This window comes from Alligator mississippiensis, chromosome 5, assembly GCF_030867095.1.
Source record: "Alligator mississippiensis isolate rAllMis1 chromosome 5, rAllMis1, whole genome shotgun sequence".
Taxonomy (NCBI): domain Eukaryota; kingdom Metazoa; phylum Chordata; order Crocodylia; family Alligatoridae; genus Alligator; species Alligator mississippiensis.
In genome coordinates, this window is record NC_081828.1 from 54670167 (window position 1) to 54688899 (window position 18733).

General features: G+C 45.6%; 1 protein-coding gene across 1 annotated transcript; it reads right to left on the reverse strand.

The window, feature by feature from the left end:
• Positions 1 to 2137: 2137 nt before the first annotated feature.
• On the reverse strand, positions 2138 to 6169 carry ARPC5 (actin related protein 2/3 complex subunit 5). Its single transcript, XM_059728387.1, has 4 exons — positions 5882 to 6169; positions 5243 to 5314; positions 4028 to 4204; positions 2138 to 3445 (listed from the first exon to the last, which is right to left on the reverse strand). The coding sequence occupies exons 1-4, from the start codon at positions 6023 to 6025 to the stop codon at positions 3383 to 3385; spliced, it is 456 nt and encodes a 151-aa protein (XP_059584370.1). The 5' UTR covers positions 6026 to 6169; the 3' UTR covers positions 2138 to 3382.
• Between the last annotated feature and the right edge of the window lie 12564 nt (positions 6170 to 18733).

Sequence of the window (18733 nt, forward strand, 5' to 3'; positions counted from 1 at the left end):
AAAACTCAGTTGAAATTGTAATCCAGCATAAAGGCATCATTTACCTCATTGAATCAAATATATCTGTTTCTATATTATGTTACAAAACAGGATCTTAAAATGTTAAAAACAGTCTTGCTAGGAAGCCCCTACACTCTAGAAAGAATAAGGCAGAAAAATGCCATTCCTAATTGCCACTCCCTCTCCATAAAGGATTTCTCAATTGGCTGCTGAGGAAAGATGCCATATTCCCATAGCCCCTACACTGTTTTCAGTGCCAGTGAAGCATTAATGAGTAGCTATTCAACAACTGTGAATTCACTGGGGAGCAACCAGCAGCTACAAAAAAGATTATGTCACAGTCCTTTTCAGTCGGTCTGTGTATATGCACAGATCGTCCAGCTGGGTAGCAGCTCCAGCCCTGCCTGGCGGCCATGTACATATACACATGCACTTTAATGTACAGTAGCTTATTTTACTGCACATTAGAGCACCACGTCAAAATCCTTGCTAATATGCAGTAAAACTAGGCTACCATACATTAAACATCACTAAAAAAGCACACGAGCTTTCGCTAGTGTGCATTAGGGCAGCATAATGCATATTTATTTAGTACCTCACATTAGAAGGTGCCTGTGCACAAGCACGGAGACTGCTCCAACACACTGTAATTACAGTGTGTGGGAGCAAACTTGATTAACTCCTCTCCCTTTCCTTCTACCGCCCCTGGACCTAGTTGACCAACACTGTATTTTCTGTAACCTAGTTGCATTCCCTTCCTCACCCCCATCCCTCTTATGTTAGTCCCTTGCTCGGGTGCTCTGTATTTCCCTTATGGCGTTGTCATCTTTTTGGTTCGTGATTCTTAACATCTACTAATAAAATGCAATCTGTTCTAGGTGTCGAAGTATATTGTCAACTGAACACTAGTCTATAATGTTATACCGCTGTGAAAAAACTCCAACACTATAGTGGAATGTATAAACAGAAGTATTATGGTAGCTATGTGAAATAATCCTTCCATTTTACATAGCACTGGTCAGGCCCAAGCTGCAATACTGTGTCTAATAGTTTGGTCAAGTTACTGCACTTCAAGAAAGATGTGTACTACCTGGAGAGTTTAGAGGAGAGGAACATCAGAAGTCAAGAAAACTTAAACTTAACTTTGAGAAAAAATGTAAATGAAATGGGTGTAGTTTACTGCAGAGAAAAGAAACTGATACAAATCTTCAAGTGTGTAAAAGGTGAAAGAGGAAGGCTGTAAACTGTTGTCCTAGTTTGTGGGGAAATAATTGGCTTAAATTGCAACATGGAGGATTTAGGATAGACATCAGAAAAAAAACCCAACTCAATAAATAGTTAAGCACTGTAAGGAGCTATAAAGAGATTACAGTATCATTGGAAGCTTACAAGTGCACAAACAAGCATGTCAGAAATGGTAGAAGTAGCTGATTCTGCCCTAGGACAGGGAGATGAACTAGGTGACCTCTCATGGCCTCTTTCCCTATGATTCCATGTACACTCATGATCATAGTTCTGATTTTTCAAAGCAGTGATTTTTTGGTATCTAATCCTCGAAGTCAATTTACACTGGTCAAAATGCTAAGTACCTCTCTCTTTCCAGAAAAAAGGCTCCTGTGGGCATCATTAATCACTTAAACCCTTTTCTTCCCCTCCACTGAGCAAATGAGGGATAAGTGTGATGGTATTTAAAAGTTATCAGTGATAGAATGGCAAGAAAACGGAACATTAGTAAGATCACAACTAAAAGAACTGTCAGTACTTTTTTAAAAACTTATGCGCACGAAGAGGAAAATGTTATGATGGCTAAAGAAAATAAGAATTTAAGCCATTGCCAATTTTTGACTCTCTTTTTTTAAATGTGGCATGTGTGTGAAGGAAATGAATTTAAATAGCCCCTCTTAGCACTCTCATTAAGACAGAAACTTAAATCATAATATAAGTTCTTCCCTTTCAAAAATATATTTCCTTGGTCTAGAATGTTCTTTATGTTTAAATATCTTGATATAGTTAGAATAGTTAAGGCTGTTATGATAAAATCCAGGGGTCAACCTATTAATTGTATATGCAAGTAGCTACCTTGTGGGGGAAAACCCTGACAGGTACCATGCTGGAATCAGAAAACAAAATTCAGATGTCAACAGCAACAATTTATTTTCTGATCTTTTATCATTTTACAAAAAAAAGCAAGTATCAAAAACAGCAAAGGTCTTCACAAGTTCCTTACAATTTTACACAACTGAACAGGTGTAAAATGTGAATGTAGAACACTGGTGCATTTCAGTTTTTGTTACACACATTCAGGGTGATCTGCGGTCTGGGATACACCAGACTTTATGAACATTTTTAATTAAAAAGAACTTGTCTCTCTTGGGACTTCACTTGGTTTATCTGTTAGTTAACACAATGTACTAAGCTATATGATGGAATGTGAACCTACTGGTATTTTCTAGGTCCCAGGTACCTGGGGAAAAATACTGATCAAGACATTTTACAAGGGCCACACTGGCAATTTTGAGAAATGTGCGTTGGTGTCCAAAGGCAGCAACTGTGCTGCATTTTACATAATTGTTTCTCTTTCAGCTTGTTGCCAAGGGCATTTATTACTTGCCCGTATCTACATCTGCTCTGCTCCCAAAATAAGATTACTAAATTAGGACCCAGTGAAAATGAACCTTTATCTCCAATGATCTAGACAATTCTTTAACTGTTATGACTTGCTCTCTCTGATCAGCACCTGGCTGATCACAAAGAAAGCAAAAAAACCAAACAAACCCCATAGATGTGAAGTTCTTACGAGAAAGGAAAAAAAAAAAAAAAAAATCAACTTACTGAATGAATAATCAGGTTCTGAGGGAAGACACAGCCTCCCTACTTCTACACAACTCACTGCTGTAGAGCTCAGAAGTCGACCAAGAGAATGATCCAGTTACCTTTAATAATAGCTGTCAACTTGTCAAATATATATCTATATTACATCAAAACACTGTGGGGCTAGCTAGAGAATTAATACACTGCCTTGAGTCCCTCCGCCTCTGCATGGAAAGTCCGGTAAAAAATCTGCCACCATTATTTACATGAATTCAAACCATCATACACAAAAATTGTGTATAATTATCCATGTGTATATACTGTATGTGATGCCACTGAAATGTTTCCAAGTACCAAATATTCCCATTAGAAATTAAATTGCACCTCTATACTATCCAAAGGTTAACAAAAGGAAATGAGATATGCGTATTTTGTCAGATATGAAAGCAGCAGCAAGAAGGCAAGCTGAGAGAGACAGATGCTACCCACAGGGCAGCGACAACATTTGGTTCTTTTGGTCTTTGTACCAGCATTTCCCACACCAATAGCAGACAGCCACTTGTTGCTGGACTTAAACCGTTTTTCTGGCAGTCAAGACACGGACAATGGACCCTACACCTCCAGCAGCAAGAGCCTGAAAAAATAGAGAAATAACACTAAATAAGAGCCAAGGTAAACTCAAACTGGAACAATTAACTGCTAAAAGTATTTGGAACTTTCACAGCGCATTTCCTCTCAGCATCTTCAAGTGCTTTTAGGAACACTAAACTAGCAGCACTGTGAAATATAGAAGTATTACTACATTTATTTTACAGATGGGGAAGTTGCACTGATAAAAGAGAGCTTGCTTTTGCAAGCTCTTATTTCTTTAAGAGCCAGTGGTGGAGGAGGGGCGTCAAAACTTCTGCATTCCATTCCCATTTAAACCTTCTGCTTTAATCTTTACGGTTGACTACTTCATCACCTTCATAGTCTCATTGAATGCCATCAAACATCAGCTCTAAAGGCTATATTCAAAGATATGTAGTACGTTTGTGTATGATTCACACTTTTCCAAGTAGAACCTTGTCTTTCCTGATGTCATACAGACAGTAGTATTTCAGGAGGAAGAAACAGTGGTTGTTATTGGCCTCAACAAAAAGACCAAGTCCTAGATACAAGGGTGTCCACTAATGTGAATTACCAGACCACCAGGACTCTTCTCCTATAAACATACCTTTTCATGCCACTGCAACAACACTGCACTGCTGTTGTCAGAGGGGCTTTCAAAGCCCTTGTAGATGTATTTCATTAGCAGGTCGACTCCATTCTTGTCTAGAGACTGTACTGCCTTCTCAATATCGTTGGCTTTGAAAGAGATGAGCACCTTCAAGACAATGCTTTCTGCCCGATCCTGTAAAGAAGTGAAGGAAAAAAAGGTCACTACTGGGAGCCAAACCCATCCATACTCATATGGCATGTGCCCAAATGTTAAAGATCTCTTCAAACCAGGAGGTACAACATTCCATTTTCAACTACTGAAAAACGCATTTAAGACAGCTGAAACACAAAGCTGCGAATCATACTATATAACAGATACATACAACAGAAGAACATTAGCTCAGCTGGCTTTGCCACATATCTACAATTCTAAATGAACCTAAAGATAAGTAATACAAATTTAGCTTTAAGAGTACTCAAGTTACTTAAACTTGGTCTTATCAGTTGATTATAAGAAAGCCAAAAATGTTATTATGGATCCAGTCTCAAAACAAACCAAGTGAAGACAGCAACAGGTTTGTCTTCTTCTGGGTTTTCTGTCTGTTCTTCAAGTTCTGCTTCTGTTTGCTGAGGCTACAAAACTGCCTGTGAGGTCATCTTTGTGGTAATGTCTGTATTCTCAAGTCTTTCATAAATTCACATGGCTGACTGTGAGGGGAAAAAATTCCTTTTCAATTGATTGGGGAATCTGGTACAGCCAATGAACTCCAATTTAAAATGACAGAGGAGTAGACGTCTACTTTAAACAGAGCAGTGGGCAGTGGTATAATCTGAATGATTTCTATACCTACCGCACATCTGTCGCCTTTGCATTAGGTATCTGCAAGGGATCACTATCCACTCAATTTGCTTTGGGGAGCCTTTTGGCAGCCAAACAGTAGGAGCATATGATATATTCAAAGCACTGTCCAATGTGGGAGTGCTGACATTTGCAGTCTACACTGGAAGGGAGAGTTGTTGACTATATGCAGCGGCCGATCAATTTGTACTACTCTTTGGTAAGATTAGGCTTGCAGAAAATAGCTTAGCTAAGAGGGCAGCATGTAAATAAGCTGTACATGCACAGAGAGAGAGGAGGGAGGGAGGGAGATGGACGGTGGGGGAGGTATTAGAGCATTAGGGTGAGGATTCACAAGCAAGCATGAGGGTGAATGGCTGTTTCCTGCTTCACCTTCACTGCCTGGCTCTTGGTGTTGATGGGCGGGTTTTTCAGCGCAGCCTGCAGTGCAGCCATCATGTTCCCTGTGAACACAGGTTAAGGCAAAGAGGGGAAACAAGCACCTGGAAAGCAGCAGTTGACCCCAAGGCATGAATAACCTGCTCCCCGCACAACCCTCCGCTGGAGGATCTCTGAGGCGGCATCAAGCGCAGGGGAGGTTATGGGGGCTTCCGGTGAGGCAGCCAGCGGACACAGCTTCTGGGAGCTGAGGGGCTGGCCCATTGCTGCTACACTCAAGACTTGGGCATCTGGAAATTTCTAGGAGCCTCGGTAGGGCCGTCTGCCCAAAGGGCAGCGAGCACCAAGGCTGGTGTGTTCCTCTGCGCCCTACACTGGCACCAGCTCCCCTCAGGGCCATAGGGAGGGGGGGAGGGGAGGCAGAGGCGGCTCTGTGGCTAAACCCCCACTTCCGGCAGGGCCACGCCACCTCCATCGCCATGGAGACGGGGGAGGAGCCGAGGGCCGCGGCCCCGCCCCTTGCAGCCGTTTTCCCCATAAAAGGCGAGGACCGCGCACGACCCCGCCCCCGCGAAGCGCGCCCCCTCCCTGCCCCCGCCAGGCCCGCGGCTCCTTGCCGGGCGCCGAAGGATATTGTCGCAGGCACGAGTCCACCTCGCCCTCGTCCGGCCCGGCCTGGCCGTCGCCGCCGTCCTCCTCGTCCACGAACTTGTTCTCGTCGTACTCGTCCACGTCCACGCGGCGGAACCGCGCCGACGACACCGTGTTCTTCGCCATCGCCCTGCCCTGGCCCCTGCCCCGAGCCCTGTCGCGGCTGCGCCGCTCGCTCCGTTCCTGCAGGGCGGTGCCGGCGTCCCGCGCCGCCACTTCCTGCCGCCGCTTCCGCCTCGCACTTCCGCGCACGCGCTGTAGCGATGCGCCCTCCTCTGCCTCCAGCTCCTTCGGTGCGCGTGCGCAAAGAGAAGGCCTTGTCCCGGAACCGTCGGGGTTCGAGGGCCGTTGGCGGTTGGGCGGTGCCAGGCCCGGCCCCGCCCCGCCCCTCCCGCGCCTGAGGCGAAACCATGGGGTGGGGTCTAGCCTCGTCCCGCCCCCTGAGCTCTGGCCGCCGTGCGGGGCGCGCAGGAGGGAGCTCTGGCAAAGCGGGAGGTCGTCAGCCGAGTCCCCTGTGGGGAAGACCTGGGGGGCGCCGGTTAGCGGGCGTCTCAGCAGCCGCTTTTACATCGCTACGTGAGTGGTCTACACCCTTTTTAGGGTGAAGATCACTTTTTGAAGTAAAGGGGCAACCCAGGATCTGCCTGCCATACCCCCACCCAGCAGGCCACTTCATGGGGGAGGGGTGGGGAGCTGATGGAGGGAGGGAGTGGGGCAGGGGTGAGGGGGGCCCTGGCCTGGCTGAGTGATGTGAGGGATGCAGCCGGGATACTCATCATGGCGCGTGGTGGGGGCTCCTGCTGCTGCACACACCCCAGCAGAGGCCCAGGGGCATGTGCCCCCCCCCCAGTCTGTGTGTTGTCCCCAAAGGACAGTGAGTTCGTGCCCGGTGCACTTGTGCCAATAAACACACAGGGGTGAAGGATCCAACTTAATCTTTATTTCTGCGCAGAAAGTGGTGCTTGGCAATCGTTCGCAAAGCAAGCACACCCACCCGAGTGGGCATTAGCCTTATATAGCCTCTTCTAGCCTTACACGCTATGCAGTTACTATAGGTTGCCCCTTTTAGTCCATGCGCACTTCACCCTAGCTACAGACCCTTCCCTAGTCAGTTTGAACTTGCCTTCGTGACAGTGTAATTTGCTGATGTGGCACCTGTTATTCAGCAAGCTCAGCCAGTAACCCCCCTTTCCAACCCCTCAGGGACCTTGCTGATATGGCTTTCCCTCTAGCAAGGCCAGCAATTAAGCAACTAGGCAACAAGCGATCTCCCCCAGCCTAAACAACCTACTCTATGCCCTTGGTTAGATAAAATACTTTTTCAAAACATACAGCTGTTCCCAAAGTATAAAAAAAACCTATAAAAGTTTCAGGGGTACTCATCATGTGCAGGGCAGAGGTGGCTGCGCGTTGGGAGTGTGGGGCACCAGCAGGGCTGGGGTGGGAGGGGGCTGTGGTCTGAAGTGCAGGGCGGGCACCAGCAGGGGCTGCGGATCCAGAGCGAGAGGTACTAGCAGGTGGGGCAGGGCACAGGCATATCACTGCCCCTGCCATCTAATGTGCCCCTCTCTTCCCCCGCCTTGTCCCCTGCCCGTGGGATGCATGCAGTGCTGTGCCAGTCGGCCCATCCAGGGCTGTGCTGGGGGGGCTTTAGTGATGGGAGCACCCACACGCATCCCTGGATGAGCTGATCTGCCCAGCACCTGCCCTGGGAGTGGCCCAGTGTCGCCCATGCCCTGCCACTGGGCCAAGCCCCACCCACCCAGTGGTGGGAAGCCTGCAGTACATTCATTGCCCAGCCAAGAATTTGTGCAGGAACATACAACGTTCAAGGAAGCTCGGTGCTTCATTTGCAGAGAGTGTCAGGGAAATCATGCTCCGTTTCTCCAACCCTTATCAGAGCTCTGTCCCTGACTTTAAATATTCCAAAACTTTCCAGCCAGAAAGTGAGCTGTCTTCAACATTTTCTTCATGGTGATTTACAATATGATTAAAGAGATGCTATTGAGTTTAAAGAACAAAAATCCACATCTATTTGCAGAAGAGATTCATGACAATTAGAGCATTTTTTCTAATTCATGTAATTTATACATTTATTGTGTTTACTCTTTGCACATCTCCCAGCTTAGAGAAGGAAGTCAAATTTTTGTTTATTTGCAATCATTTTTGCTTTGGGGTGTTATGACTAATGAAAGCTACAAGGGAATGTTTGCCTAATTTCTGGTGTGGCAGTACCCCTCAGACAGTGTAGCATTCTGATTAGTGAACAGTTTCTGGTGGTTACCCTATAAATATGCTTTTTAAGGGCTCTTTTCAGTCCAAGTTTGCCTGTAAAATGCAAGGCCTTTGTCTAAACATGTCTAGGAGTGCAGGCTGCCCCCTTTTTTGAAGAGATCTTCATCTCTGATGCAAGTAATGGTGACTTCTAGTGTTCCACAGCCAGCTAAGCCAGCTCCTCCCTCATATATCATTGCCACATGGGGCTCCTGGAGGTAAATTGGGGAAAGCACCACCCAGTTATTCAGAAGCCTGGGAATAAGAATCTTGACTACTTCTTTCCAGAGTTTGTTCTGTTCTGTGTTTCTCTGGCTTAAAATACAAAGGTGGAGATTTCTTTTCACGTTTGCCACCCCTCCCATCTGCCCTGTGTTTTTCTTCTCTCTTGCTTCATTTTGAGAAATAGGAAGGGGCCAGCTAGCTCCATAAGCCATTGTCATGGCAGAAGCCAGCTAGTGGAATGAAGAGTGTTGAAGTAGACAGGGATTATAAGGATTTCCACCCATCTGGGAGTGAGGGACTCCTAAAAAGTAACTGAAGAGTATGCAGTATCAGACAAATGCTAAGATGGGGAAAGGTTCTCAACTGGCCAAGAGTGGGAAAGTGGGACTGGGGAAGTGTTAACTTGGCATTTATTTGTCATTGTGGAAATCAAATAACGGGTTGTACAAAATGGCAGTGTTTCGTTTCGATTTGATTTGCCATTTCGAAGGGACAATGTTTTGTTTCGCTGTTCCGTTTCGTTTTGCCAAAACTGTTTCACTGTTTCAGATGAAAAGGGGGCAGAGGGAGAGTTCTAAATTCCCCTCCCCCCCAAACTTAGATGCAGTCTCTTTCCAACAACTAGCAGCCATGCCGCTTCTGCTGCTAGTGCACCAAGGAGATGGGAGCAGTGTCTGCATCCCCTCCAATAACACCTGCCATAATAACAACAACCCCGAGTATTGGGCTGTAGCTCATTTAAACCCTACTTCTCTGTGGGTTAGGAGAACTCTGTGATTAACCACCGGCACTCGTTCGATAAACAGTCAGAAACTTTATTGACTACAAAACATCTACTAAGCACAAAGCTATTCATCAACTGGGGATGCCAGAATACGAGTAGTCAATTTTACTGGGATTGCCAGAATATAAGCAGACAGTTACCAAAAACTGCATGCGCTATCGTGACCCTTCACTACTTCACAATCTGTCTAGAGCTGTTACAGAAGAGTTACTTCCCTCATGCAGCCATTCTGGGAAAGCTTCCTGGGTTACGCTGTTGTTCCAAGTCCGAAGGCTTGGTTCTCCTTTAGAGATCCATGCAGGTGTCTCCCTCAGAAATCCATACAACGAACAGTGAACAGCAAACGCTAACTTTACCTGCTTAGGCTGTTTAACCCTTTAGTGATGTCACCATTATTAATGCTAGCCAAGCTTGTTATATAATATTTTGGCTCATAGATCCTAAGAATACAATAGCACATCCTTGCACCTTGAGAATATTTTCCTGTTTTTTTTCCCATCCCCAAATTAATTACTCCCCAAAATTACCAGGTTATCATTTTATTTTAAGGTTCTATTGTTCCATTGTTTTAAATGTTCCATGTTCCCTGGCATTTTACTGGGGTTAACTTTAGGCCACAGTCACTGCCAATTTTGAGTCATCTCAAAAAGACTTCTGGGAGTTTGGTCGACTTCACATGAACAGATTCAATTTTCTTTGCAACACTGAGCACCACCACCATGACAGCAACAAGCAGCACCAGCATTGCAGTCTCCTCCAACCCAATTTTAATTTCCAGCCTGAGCCTTACAGTGCCAGAGGAAGAGCTGGAGCTGGAGCTGGATCTGAGTGCCATAGCAAGGGAAATGCTGGGGAAGGAGGGGGAATCATCTGAGTTTGTGCTCCACACCCCTCAAGTTTCCCCTAGAGCCAGGTCTCCTTCTCCAGAAGGCACTTTGGAAGAAGTTGAGGTAGAGGTTATGGAGTGTTACCAGATTTGCCCATTACTTCGGGGCGTGCTCATTTATTAAGGGTACGTTTCTAGGGTCTTGGCAATTCTGTCAATGTGCTGCTTGTGTTACTTGTGTTTCTATATGGAGCTGTATATCTCCCTTCTGCAAGTCCTCACCCCCAATGGAGCTATCTTGCAGGACTCAGTTTCAATGGGGCTGGGTTCCTCCAGTCACCAAATCAGTCATACTCACAAACACACACAGATTAACGTGACATGCCTGACCCGGCCGGGTTGATCAGCATGGACAGGCTGTGACACCCTCATATGCCAAGAATCAGTTCATCAGAGCAACAATAAACTGCAGTCAGACACAAGCACACAGGTAAACAGAATCCCTCTAAATCCAGCTGGGTGTCCAGCTGACACCCTCATGGGCCAGCATTCAGTTCATTAGGGCATGTCTGAGTCAAACTGGGTCAATCAGTCTATGCAAGCTGATCCCCTTATGTGTTTCAAACTTAGCACGTCCCAATCTTTAGCCTCTTGATGAGCAGAACCCACAGTATTTTGGGGCTTCACAGAGATCTTTAGCTTAGGTAAAAGAAGCGTTGCTGCAGAGCATGGGAGGAAGGAGAAGCAGAGAAGGAAAAATATACCCAGTTACTACCAGTTTGACTATAAAAGTTATTTATTGCTAAGTATATGAAATATATAATGGTACTAGTAGTAATAGACATGCAAAGGAAAATCAAACACAAACAATTACAGTATTATCCTGGTTTCACTATGTATTTGGGGAAACTTAGATCAAGCTTAACTAATACTGTTCAGGTTCAGAAATTTATGCCTAGAGAGAAAAGAGAGAGAGAGAGAGGGAGCGCTGAGACCTCACCAGTCCAAGGCACTTGGGTCTCAAAGCTGACAGGTAAAGTTCCTAGCACAATCCTTGAAGGGAGATAATATGTTCTTCCAGCGTCCCGAGAACAACAGTGGGTGGTGTCAGCACACACACTGCTGCTTTTTTTTACAGATTTTTATACCCTTGGTTCATCTTCTTCAAAGCATTTTCAATAGTGTAAATCATTGTCTTTTCTATTGACAAGGGGTTATCTGGCTTGGAACATCTCAAGAAACTGATTGATAATCAGGAAACACATAAGGTTAGGGAGTAACCAGATACTTGGGAACCAGCTTGAAATTCCTATGAATAGCAGATATACTGATAGGGTATCTCATGGTTTCTTCAGAAACAATAGATAGCTTGCAGCATCAGGATTTTGGATTTTCACTTGTGAGCAAGCCTCAGCTTAGCATGACTTTTTCCAGATCTTACTATAGTCTTTTAACAGACTTAAGGCAATTATTGGAGTGTTTATAACCTTTGGGCAGGAGGACTTCCACCAGCCGTCCCAGGAAAAGTACGACAACACCTGTGGTCAGGGCTCCAACGGGCTGAATGTTGTGATGAACCCCTTTACCATTGTTCAAATGTTGCCCATACCCCCTCGGACTCGGTCTCTTGCTTCAGCATTCCCTAACCCGGCAACTGAGTTTTAGTCAATCAAGTTTAAATAGGACTCCCATAGTGGGACTGGGGCATGTACGGCCCGAGATGCCTGTTAAACTTGGGGGTGGGGGAGAAAGTCTTTTGTAAATCCAGATTAGAACTGGTCTGATAAATGCTGAGCTGGGTGTGTGTAAATGTGGGTTGATTAGCATTTGGAGCACAGATTTCCCATCATGCAGTGCTCCCCTGCTTCTCTGATCCCAGAATTCACTGCAGTCTCTACTTCAGGCTTTCTGTTCTCCATCTCTCATGTAAATGGATGGTTATCTAGTTGCATCTCGGATGCAAATGAGACCTAGGGCAGTTGTTTCACTCTTGTCACCCTTATCTGAAGGGTCTAAGGTGTGTCTCTCACTGCATCTTAATCAGTTTCATTTAGATAGAGGAGGGGAGGGAGGGGGAATTCTTTGTGATTCAGACAGACTGCATCCTGTGCCAGGGTTCCCCACGAACACAGAGCTGAGACGTAACAGGAGGCAAGTGGCTCAGTTGAGTCTGCTCCTCCTGTTGCTGTGCACCTTGAGGCACCTACTTAAAGTGGGTCCCAGCAAGGGGTCCAAGAACCTAGATGGCTTAGTGGGGTCCATTAGGACCATGACTGAACTGAAGCTGAAGGGCAACCTCCCTATTATCTTTTCCAACAAGACGTGGCAGCCAGTGTGAAGAGAAGGTGCCCGCAGGGCAGAGCTAGCACGGTCATAGGGCCGTAGGCATATCATAGCCATCTCTAGGGACCCTACTCCATGACAAAGTGCAGTTTCCCAGGAACCTCTGAACCTATCTCCTTGAAAACCAGAAGAGTGGCCACCTGCCTTTCCAGCATGCTTCATGTTTGGTGTGCTGGAAAATCTGTGTGTGTCTCTGTAATGTAATGTATGTATTTATGTAATATATTCTAATGTTATATAAGCCTGAGTCTGTCTGTCCGTCTGTCCATAACACTTTATTTATGCTCTGATTGTCTGACAAACACAACGAGTATCAATAATGGCTTGAATTCTCTTACCCTTGACTTTGGCCCAAATGATGGGTTTCTCCTTCTTCTCTTCCCACGTACTCTTTCCTATGCTACAGTCCATCATTTCTATGTGATCGTTATCCTTTGTGTCATTCCTATGCATCTGTGCTTCAAAGTGTGAATCTACTGAATGAAGTCCTGGTTGAGGCATGCTGTTGCACTCCCTCACCATGTACCCCTCAATACCTAGTGCCCAGTCATGCGTAGAATACCACCATGTTTCAGTTAAGCTGACTAGGTCATACTGGGTGCTAGCAAGTAGGAGTGTGAGCTCCTCCTGCTTGTTTCCCATACTCCTGGCATTTGTGTAAAGACATTTTAGCCCCCCAGTGGGTACTCTTGGTGTCCCTTTGCCTTGATGGCATGTGTTCCCCTTAGTGCTTACCTGGTTAGGTCTGGTGCCTTGTTTGTGGCTTTACAACCCTGGGTTCTCATCGACCACCGGTTCCCTGTCCCCCGTCAAACCTCTAGCTAGTTTAAAGCTCTTCAGAGGAGATCAGCCAACCTGCAGGAGAACAGATGCTTACCTCTAGGAGACAGATGAAGATCGTCCCATCCTAGGAAACTTTCTCCCTGGAAGTGCTGGTCATGGCTGTAGAATCCGAAGCCCTCCTGAAGACACCATCTCTGGAGCTGCCGGTTGACTTCCCTGATGTGGGCATCCTGGCGCCTCTGGCTGCTGCCAACTGGAAGGATGGAGGAGAATACCACCTCCTGACTTTCTGAGCCCGATCCCCAGCTCATGGACGTCTGTCATGATGCAGTCAGGACTACTCCCAGCTGCATCATTAGTGCCCACATGGACAAGGACCATGGGTTAGTAGTTGGAGGGCTTGATGAGATCAGGAATCCTTGCAGTGATGTCACAGATCTTTGCTCCAGGCATGTAGGAGACCTTTCTCACCATAGGATCTGGTCAGCAGATCGGCCCTTCCGTGCCTCTCAGGACTGAGTCGCCCACCACAATAACTTGGTGTTTCTTCTTCTGCTTGGGCAGTGGTCCCCCAGTCTGCCCGGCAGTGGCTGCAGGGACCGCCTCCTCTGCATCCTCTCCTGCTGGTGAATGTTCCTCTGCTGCCTCCTCCACCAAGGCTGCCAGGGCCCTGTACCTGTTCCCCCGACGCACTGGGGAAGCAGATGCCGGGTCCTGTCGCCCAGGTCCAGAGGTGACAGTCTTCCACTCCCCTGCTGCAGATTCCTATCATGGGGTTTCACCCGTAGGCATCTGGAGCTGTAAGGAATGGAAGTACCTGTCAATCACAGCCTTATTCTCCCTGATCCCCCTCAGCCTGCTCACCACCTCCTGGAGTTCCCTCACCTGCTCCTCCAAGGCCCAAAGGTGGACACATGAGGGACAGGTGAGGGGACCCCCCCTTGACCCTGATGGCAGGGTCCCCACCAGGTCGCCCCTGCAGACGGGGGGCAGGGCTCTGTCTGTGTGGAGACCTCCAAGGAGCTGCAGGTGGGCGACCCCATCGGGGCAGGGTCCCCAGCAGCAGCACCCCATGCCCTTACCTTAGCTGCAGAGCTACGAGTCCTCATCACTCTCTTGTTGGGTGCTCCTTCTTGTCTGCTTCTTCTGTGTGCCTGCCTTGCGTGAATGCCTGCACAAACGCAGGCACACCCTTATAGAGCATGCTTGTTTGCGCACTTGGGAGCATGCACAGCTCAGGAGCATGGCTCCCTGCCAGCTCAAGAGAGCTCTGGGGGGCTCCCCCTCCAGATCCTCTGCAGCTGTGTTGGCCCTCCGCCCCACTTACCTTAAGGGTCTTTTCCTGCCATTGCCTCCGCCACTGCTGAAGGTGAGTCCAGGGGGCACATGTGCGCTGAGGCACACGTGTGCCCACTCTGTCCTCAAGCCCCAATTTAAAACACCAAGTCCCACTCCAATGCTGCCAAGGACAGTTTCCATGGCTCGTGGCTTCTGATAGGGTCTATTCAATTCAGTAGCCTGTGACAACCAATTAATCCATCCCTCCATCAGGGTTAGAACAAAAAACTTGCATTCCAGTTGGATGGCTTCAACACTATTTACCTCAATATTCAATTTAACTTATTGATACATATACATTGGTTCAGTGATTAAAGTAGTTTTATGTGCAATTTGAACATAGGATCAGTGTAGGTTCAACATCCACCCGGAAGAAATCAGCAAAGTTATTCTGTTGGGTGATCAACCACCATCCTGTCTGATTATAATCTACCTTGATATACCATTTCCTGTAGTCATATCTTTGATTCATGGTTCCAGTGGAATTTCTACACTCATCCTGATTTACACAAGTACTCCATATGTCAGATTCAGAATTATTGCCAAGAGGTGGTACCCACTCTAAGTTGTGGTCAATAACAGTATTATCTTATTAATGAATGGATCAATAAGCATGATAGGGTATTGATTGATCTGGTGGTACTGCACATAGATATTATAAGCATGGCCAACAATCACTTGCTTAGGGACTGACCATATTACACAAGCATCCTGGAAATAATGAGGATTGCTTGAAGTAACCACCTTCTCCACTTCAGGTTTCAATGAGGTTACCCTTAGCTCCATAGCTACAATGACACCATATTTGTCATTCCCACATGTTATAATTAATAATGGTTGCCCATGCGCATTCGGAATTATGATTACATCTTTGCACCAATGCATGGGACCATTTCATAAAACCTTTGTTGGGTTGTCCCCATGCTTGGTATATGTTAATACCAAAAGTAATCCTAGGTTTTTTCAAATTGACATACAATGGTCACTGTGTCAGGGGCACAGAACCGGAAAGGGGGGAAGCCTCGCCCAGAGGCAAGCCCCTGACCAAAGAAGAGGAGGAAAAGAAAAACTTACCCGTTTCAGGAGCCGGGAGGAGCAGGGAAACACACGGCGGGAAACCACCCACATGGTTTGTAAGCCGCGCTCATATACAGCTGGGGCCGGGTGACGTCAGGGGGAGACACCACCTGGCAGAAATAAAAAGGAGCTGCGAAAGCATGGGAAGGCAGCTGAGGACCGGAGAACCGGTGGGGAACCACCGGGCAGAAGATGTCCAGCCGCTGTGGCCGACGGCCGGTAGCGGCAACAGCGGCAGTGACAGCAACAGCGGTGAGAGCAGCAGAGGAGTGGCGCTGGGGCCTCTCAGGAAAAGGAAGTGGGGAAATATAGGGGAAAGGATACAGGAAATTAATAACAAGTGCTGAGCTGGCAAGATTCCAAACATTGCAAAGTCAACTAAACTACCTGAATACAGGCAGGTAAGATAGGTGTCCTGATAGCTAAAGATTCCCTATTTTATTAGGGAACAGTACACAAAGAGGAGCCTGTGACCACAGGATAACCTATGAGTGACCTCCAGCTGAAAAGAATGCTTGCACAACAGTGAAACAAAGTCTATAATGATATGATAATGATAGTTACCACTAAATTATAATAAGAAAAATTGTGTTTATGTAATTGGACTTGAAAAAATTGTTTGGCAAGACAGAAATGTCTCAAACTCTCCTATACAACAATGTGTGTTCACATCACCATAATCCAAACCCCAACTTGAATATATTCCTTTCCAATTCATAAAGAAATGGGAGTTATTCCTATGCAAGTAATGCCTTAGATTTTAGTTTTTCTTTAGGAGTTAATTGGACAGTTTTATACAACTTATTACAAGAGAATGAACATATTAGTTACCTGACTGCCACCACATGCAACAGGTACAAATGTGCAGTGTGGCTATTTACATCAAGGATAAAAAAATCCTAAAGGTATCAGAACAAAACAAATGATGCATCATTGGTATGCTATTTTTACTGGATGGGCTCCTTCATTGACAGCGGTTTTAAACATTAGCCCATTACATCCCACAATTATTTTCTTTATTTTAATTGGAATAATGTTTGTTGCAACATGTTGTATGCATTGTTGGATGAAAAACATTTATTTTAAACTACAAAGTGTAGCTAGCCTAAGTGCCTTATGGCAATAATTATAATATAAATCAATTTACTAAAAGAAAATATTATAAACCCTGACCCATTCAGCACCAAGGTTTGAAGGGTCAAAAGTGGGAGACGTGTCAAGCTAAAGTTGATTTTGTTTTTATATAACCACTTATAATCATTCTATTGTCATATCATTTAGCTTTTTAACTAACTTGCATTTACTCTATTTTTATTACTTAAGCTTTTGTTTGACTTAGCCTAAGCCAAGCTCCCATTTTATAGCAGCCTGATGATATTTTATATATATATGCAACAAAAGAAGAGTTTCTTTGTAATATTTATAATGTATGGATGAATGAGTGTGGAGTGACTGAAAAAGCACTGTATGTTGTGTGTTCACCAACAAGTTACCGTATAAGAAAATATGCGAAGAGTAAAGACAAACAGCAGCAAGGTTTATGACTGCTGTACTTCTTCAATGACCAAAGGTTGCCTCCTGTTTTGACAAGGATGAGTGCTGCAAAACAACACCCTTTTTAATGGCTGAAGACTACAGAACCCAGAGTAAGAAAAATCTGCCCCAAACCAGAAATCATCCCAGCACAGCAGTAGAAGAGAAAAACAACTCCACGGTTCATAAACAGCCTGACACTAGCAGAAAAAGAGAAAAACAACTGCAAGGTGCATGGACATGCATGGAGACGGCTACCATAAAAGGTGGCAAGAACGAAGAATCTTTGGGGTCTGTTCTGCACAACAACAAGAACGATGGATCATCGGAACGCATCTGACAGAAGGCCTAGCTCCTCTCTCATGCTCACCTTAGCTAAGCTGACTTGAGCAACTGAAAGACTGGTAACAGCACCTGCAGAACTGTTTGTGTATCTGTGTGGGTGTGAGTGTGTATGTGATGTCTTTAATGTTTTGGTAGTCTCAGTAAATGTGGCATACTGCCTTATCCCCCTCATAAAGATCCTGCTTGTTTTTAATATACTGTATGCCCTATGTGTACAACAATAGGCCCCCAGCCACCCATGGTCATAGACCCCTATCCCCTCCCATGCACCCAGAACACGTGAACTCCCACCCTTCATGAGTTCACACACATCCCATGAACTCCCACTGTCCCCCATCCCCTTCCACACACCCCAGAAGGGCTCCCTCCCCCCAAGCCAGGGATCCCTATGCTAAGCCATGGTCATCACCTCCCCCACCCACTCCCAAAATGCATGGATTCCCATGCCAATTCGCCTGTGAACCCCCCCCCCCCCCCACATCCAGAAGGAACTGTATGAATTTGAACTTTTATTTACTTTTATTTTTAAAAATTACTGTAACACAATTAAAAAACACCCCCAGTCATTACCAGTATAAAAATACATTATCTGTGTATAAATAAACACATAAATAAACTCCGGGGGAAAAATAAATTACTACTAAACCTTATATTAACTTTACTATATTCCTATTAACACTATTTATACTACCTACTCTGCGTACCTACTCTACTCTACTCTATGTACCTACTCTACACACCTAACCTAAACTTCTCGTGCTGCAACTTGAGACCATTGCTCCTTGTTCTGCCATATGCCGCCACTGAGAACAGTCTAACTCCATCCTCTTTGAAACCATCCGTCAAGTAGTTGAAGGCTGCTATTAAGTCCCCTCTCAGTCTTCTCTTCTCTAGATTAAATAAGCCCAGTTACTTCAGTCTTTCTTCAAAAGTCATGTATCCCAGCCCCCTAACCAAGAATGAGTTATGAATGACACGAGTGCAAGAATGGGTTATGAATGACACATTCCACATTTAAATGGGCATATAAATTCAAAATATACCAAAAACAAGAATACCGCAGCCTGAATATGTTTAACTCATAGAGCCTGAATATGTTGAACTCATAGACCACTCTCCACCAGCTGCCTGGAGATCACCCTCAAGAAATGTTTGAGGGGGTTCTGCTGACACACTGAAGTAATGACTAGCTATCCCATGTGAATTTAAAAGAAAAAGGGGAGTGACTTGCAGGAGAAGGGAAGAAGGTCCAGCCATGTCTAGGGGAAGAGCTTATGCTTATCTTCATGGTATTGTCCTTTCCTTT

What these genes read in the sequence shown, in the direction of transcription:
- ARPC5 (XM_059728387.1), bottom strand. Translation starts at nt 6,025, where the DNA reads ATGGCGAAGAACACGGTGTCGTCGGCGCGGTTCCGCCGCGTGGACGTG. An exon ending in TGGACTCGTGCCTGCGACAA is followed by an intron (nt 5,315 to 5,881) that starts TATCCTTCGGCG and finishes CCTGTGTTCACA; the next exon opens with GGGAACATGATGGCTGCACT. An exon ending in CCAAGAGCCAGGCAGTGAAG is followed by an intron (nt 4,205 to 5,242) that starts GTGAAGCAGGAA and finishes ACTTCTTTACAG; the next exon opens with GATCGGGCAGAAAGCATTGT.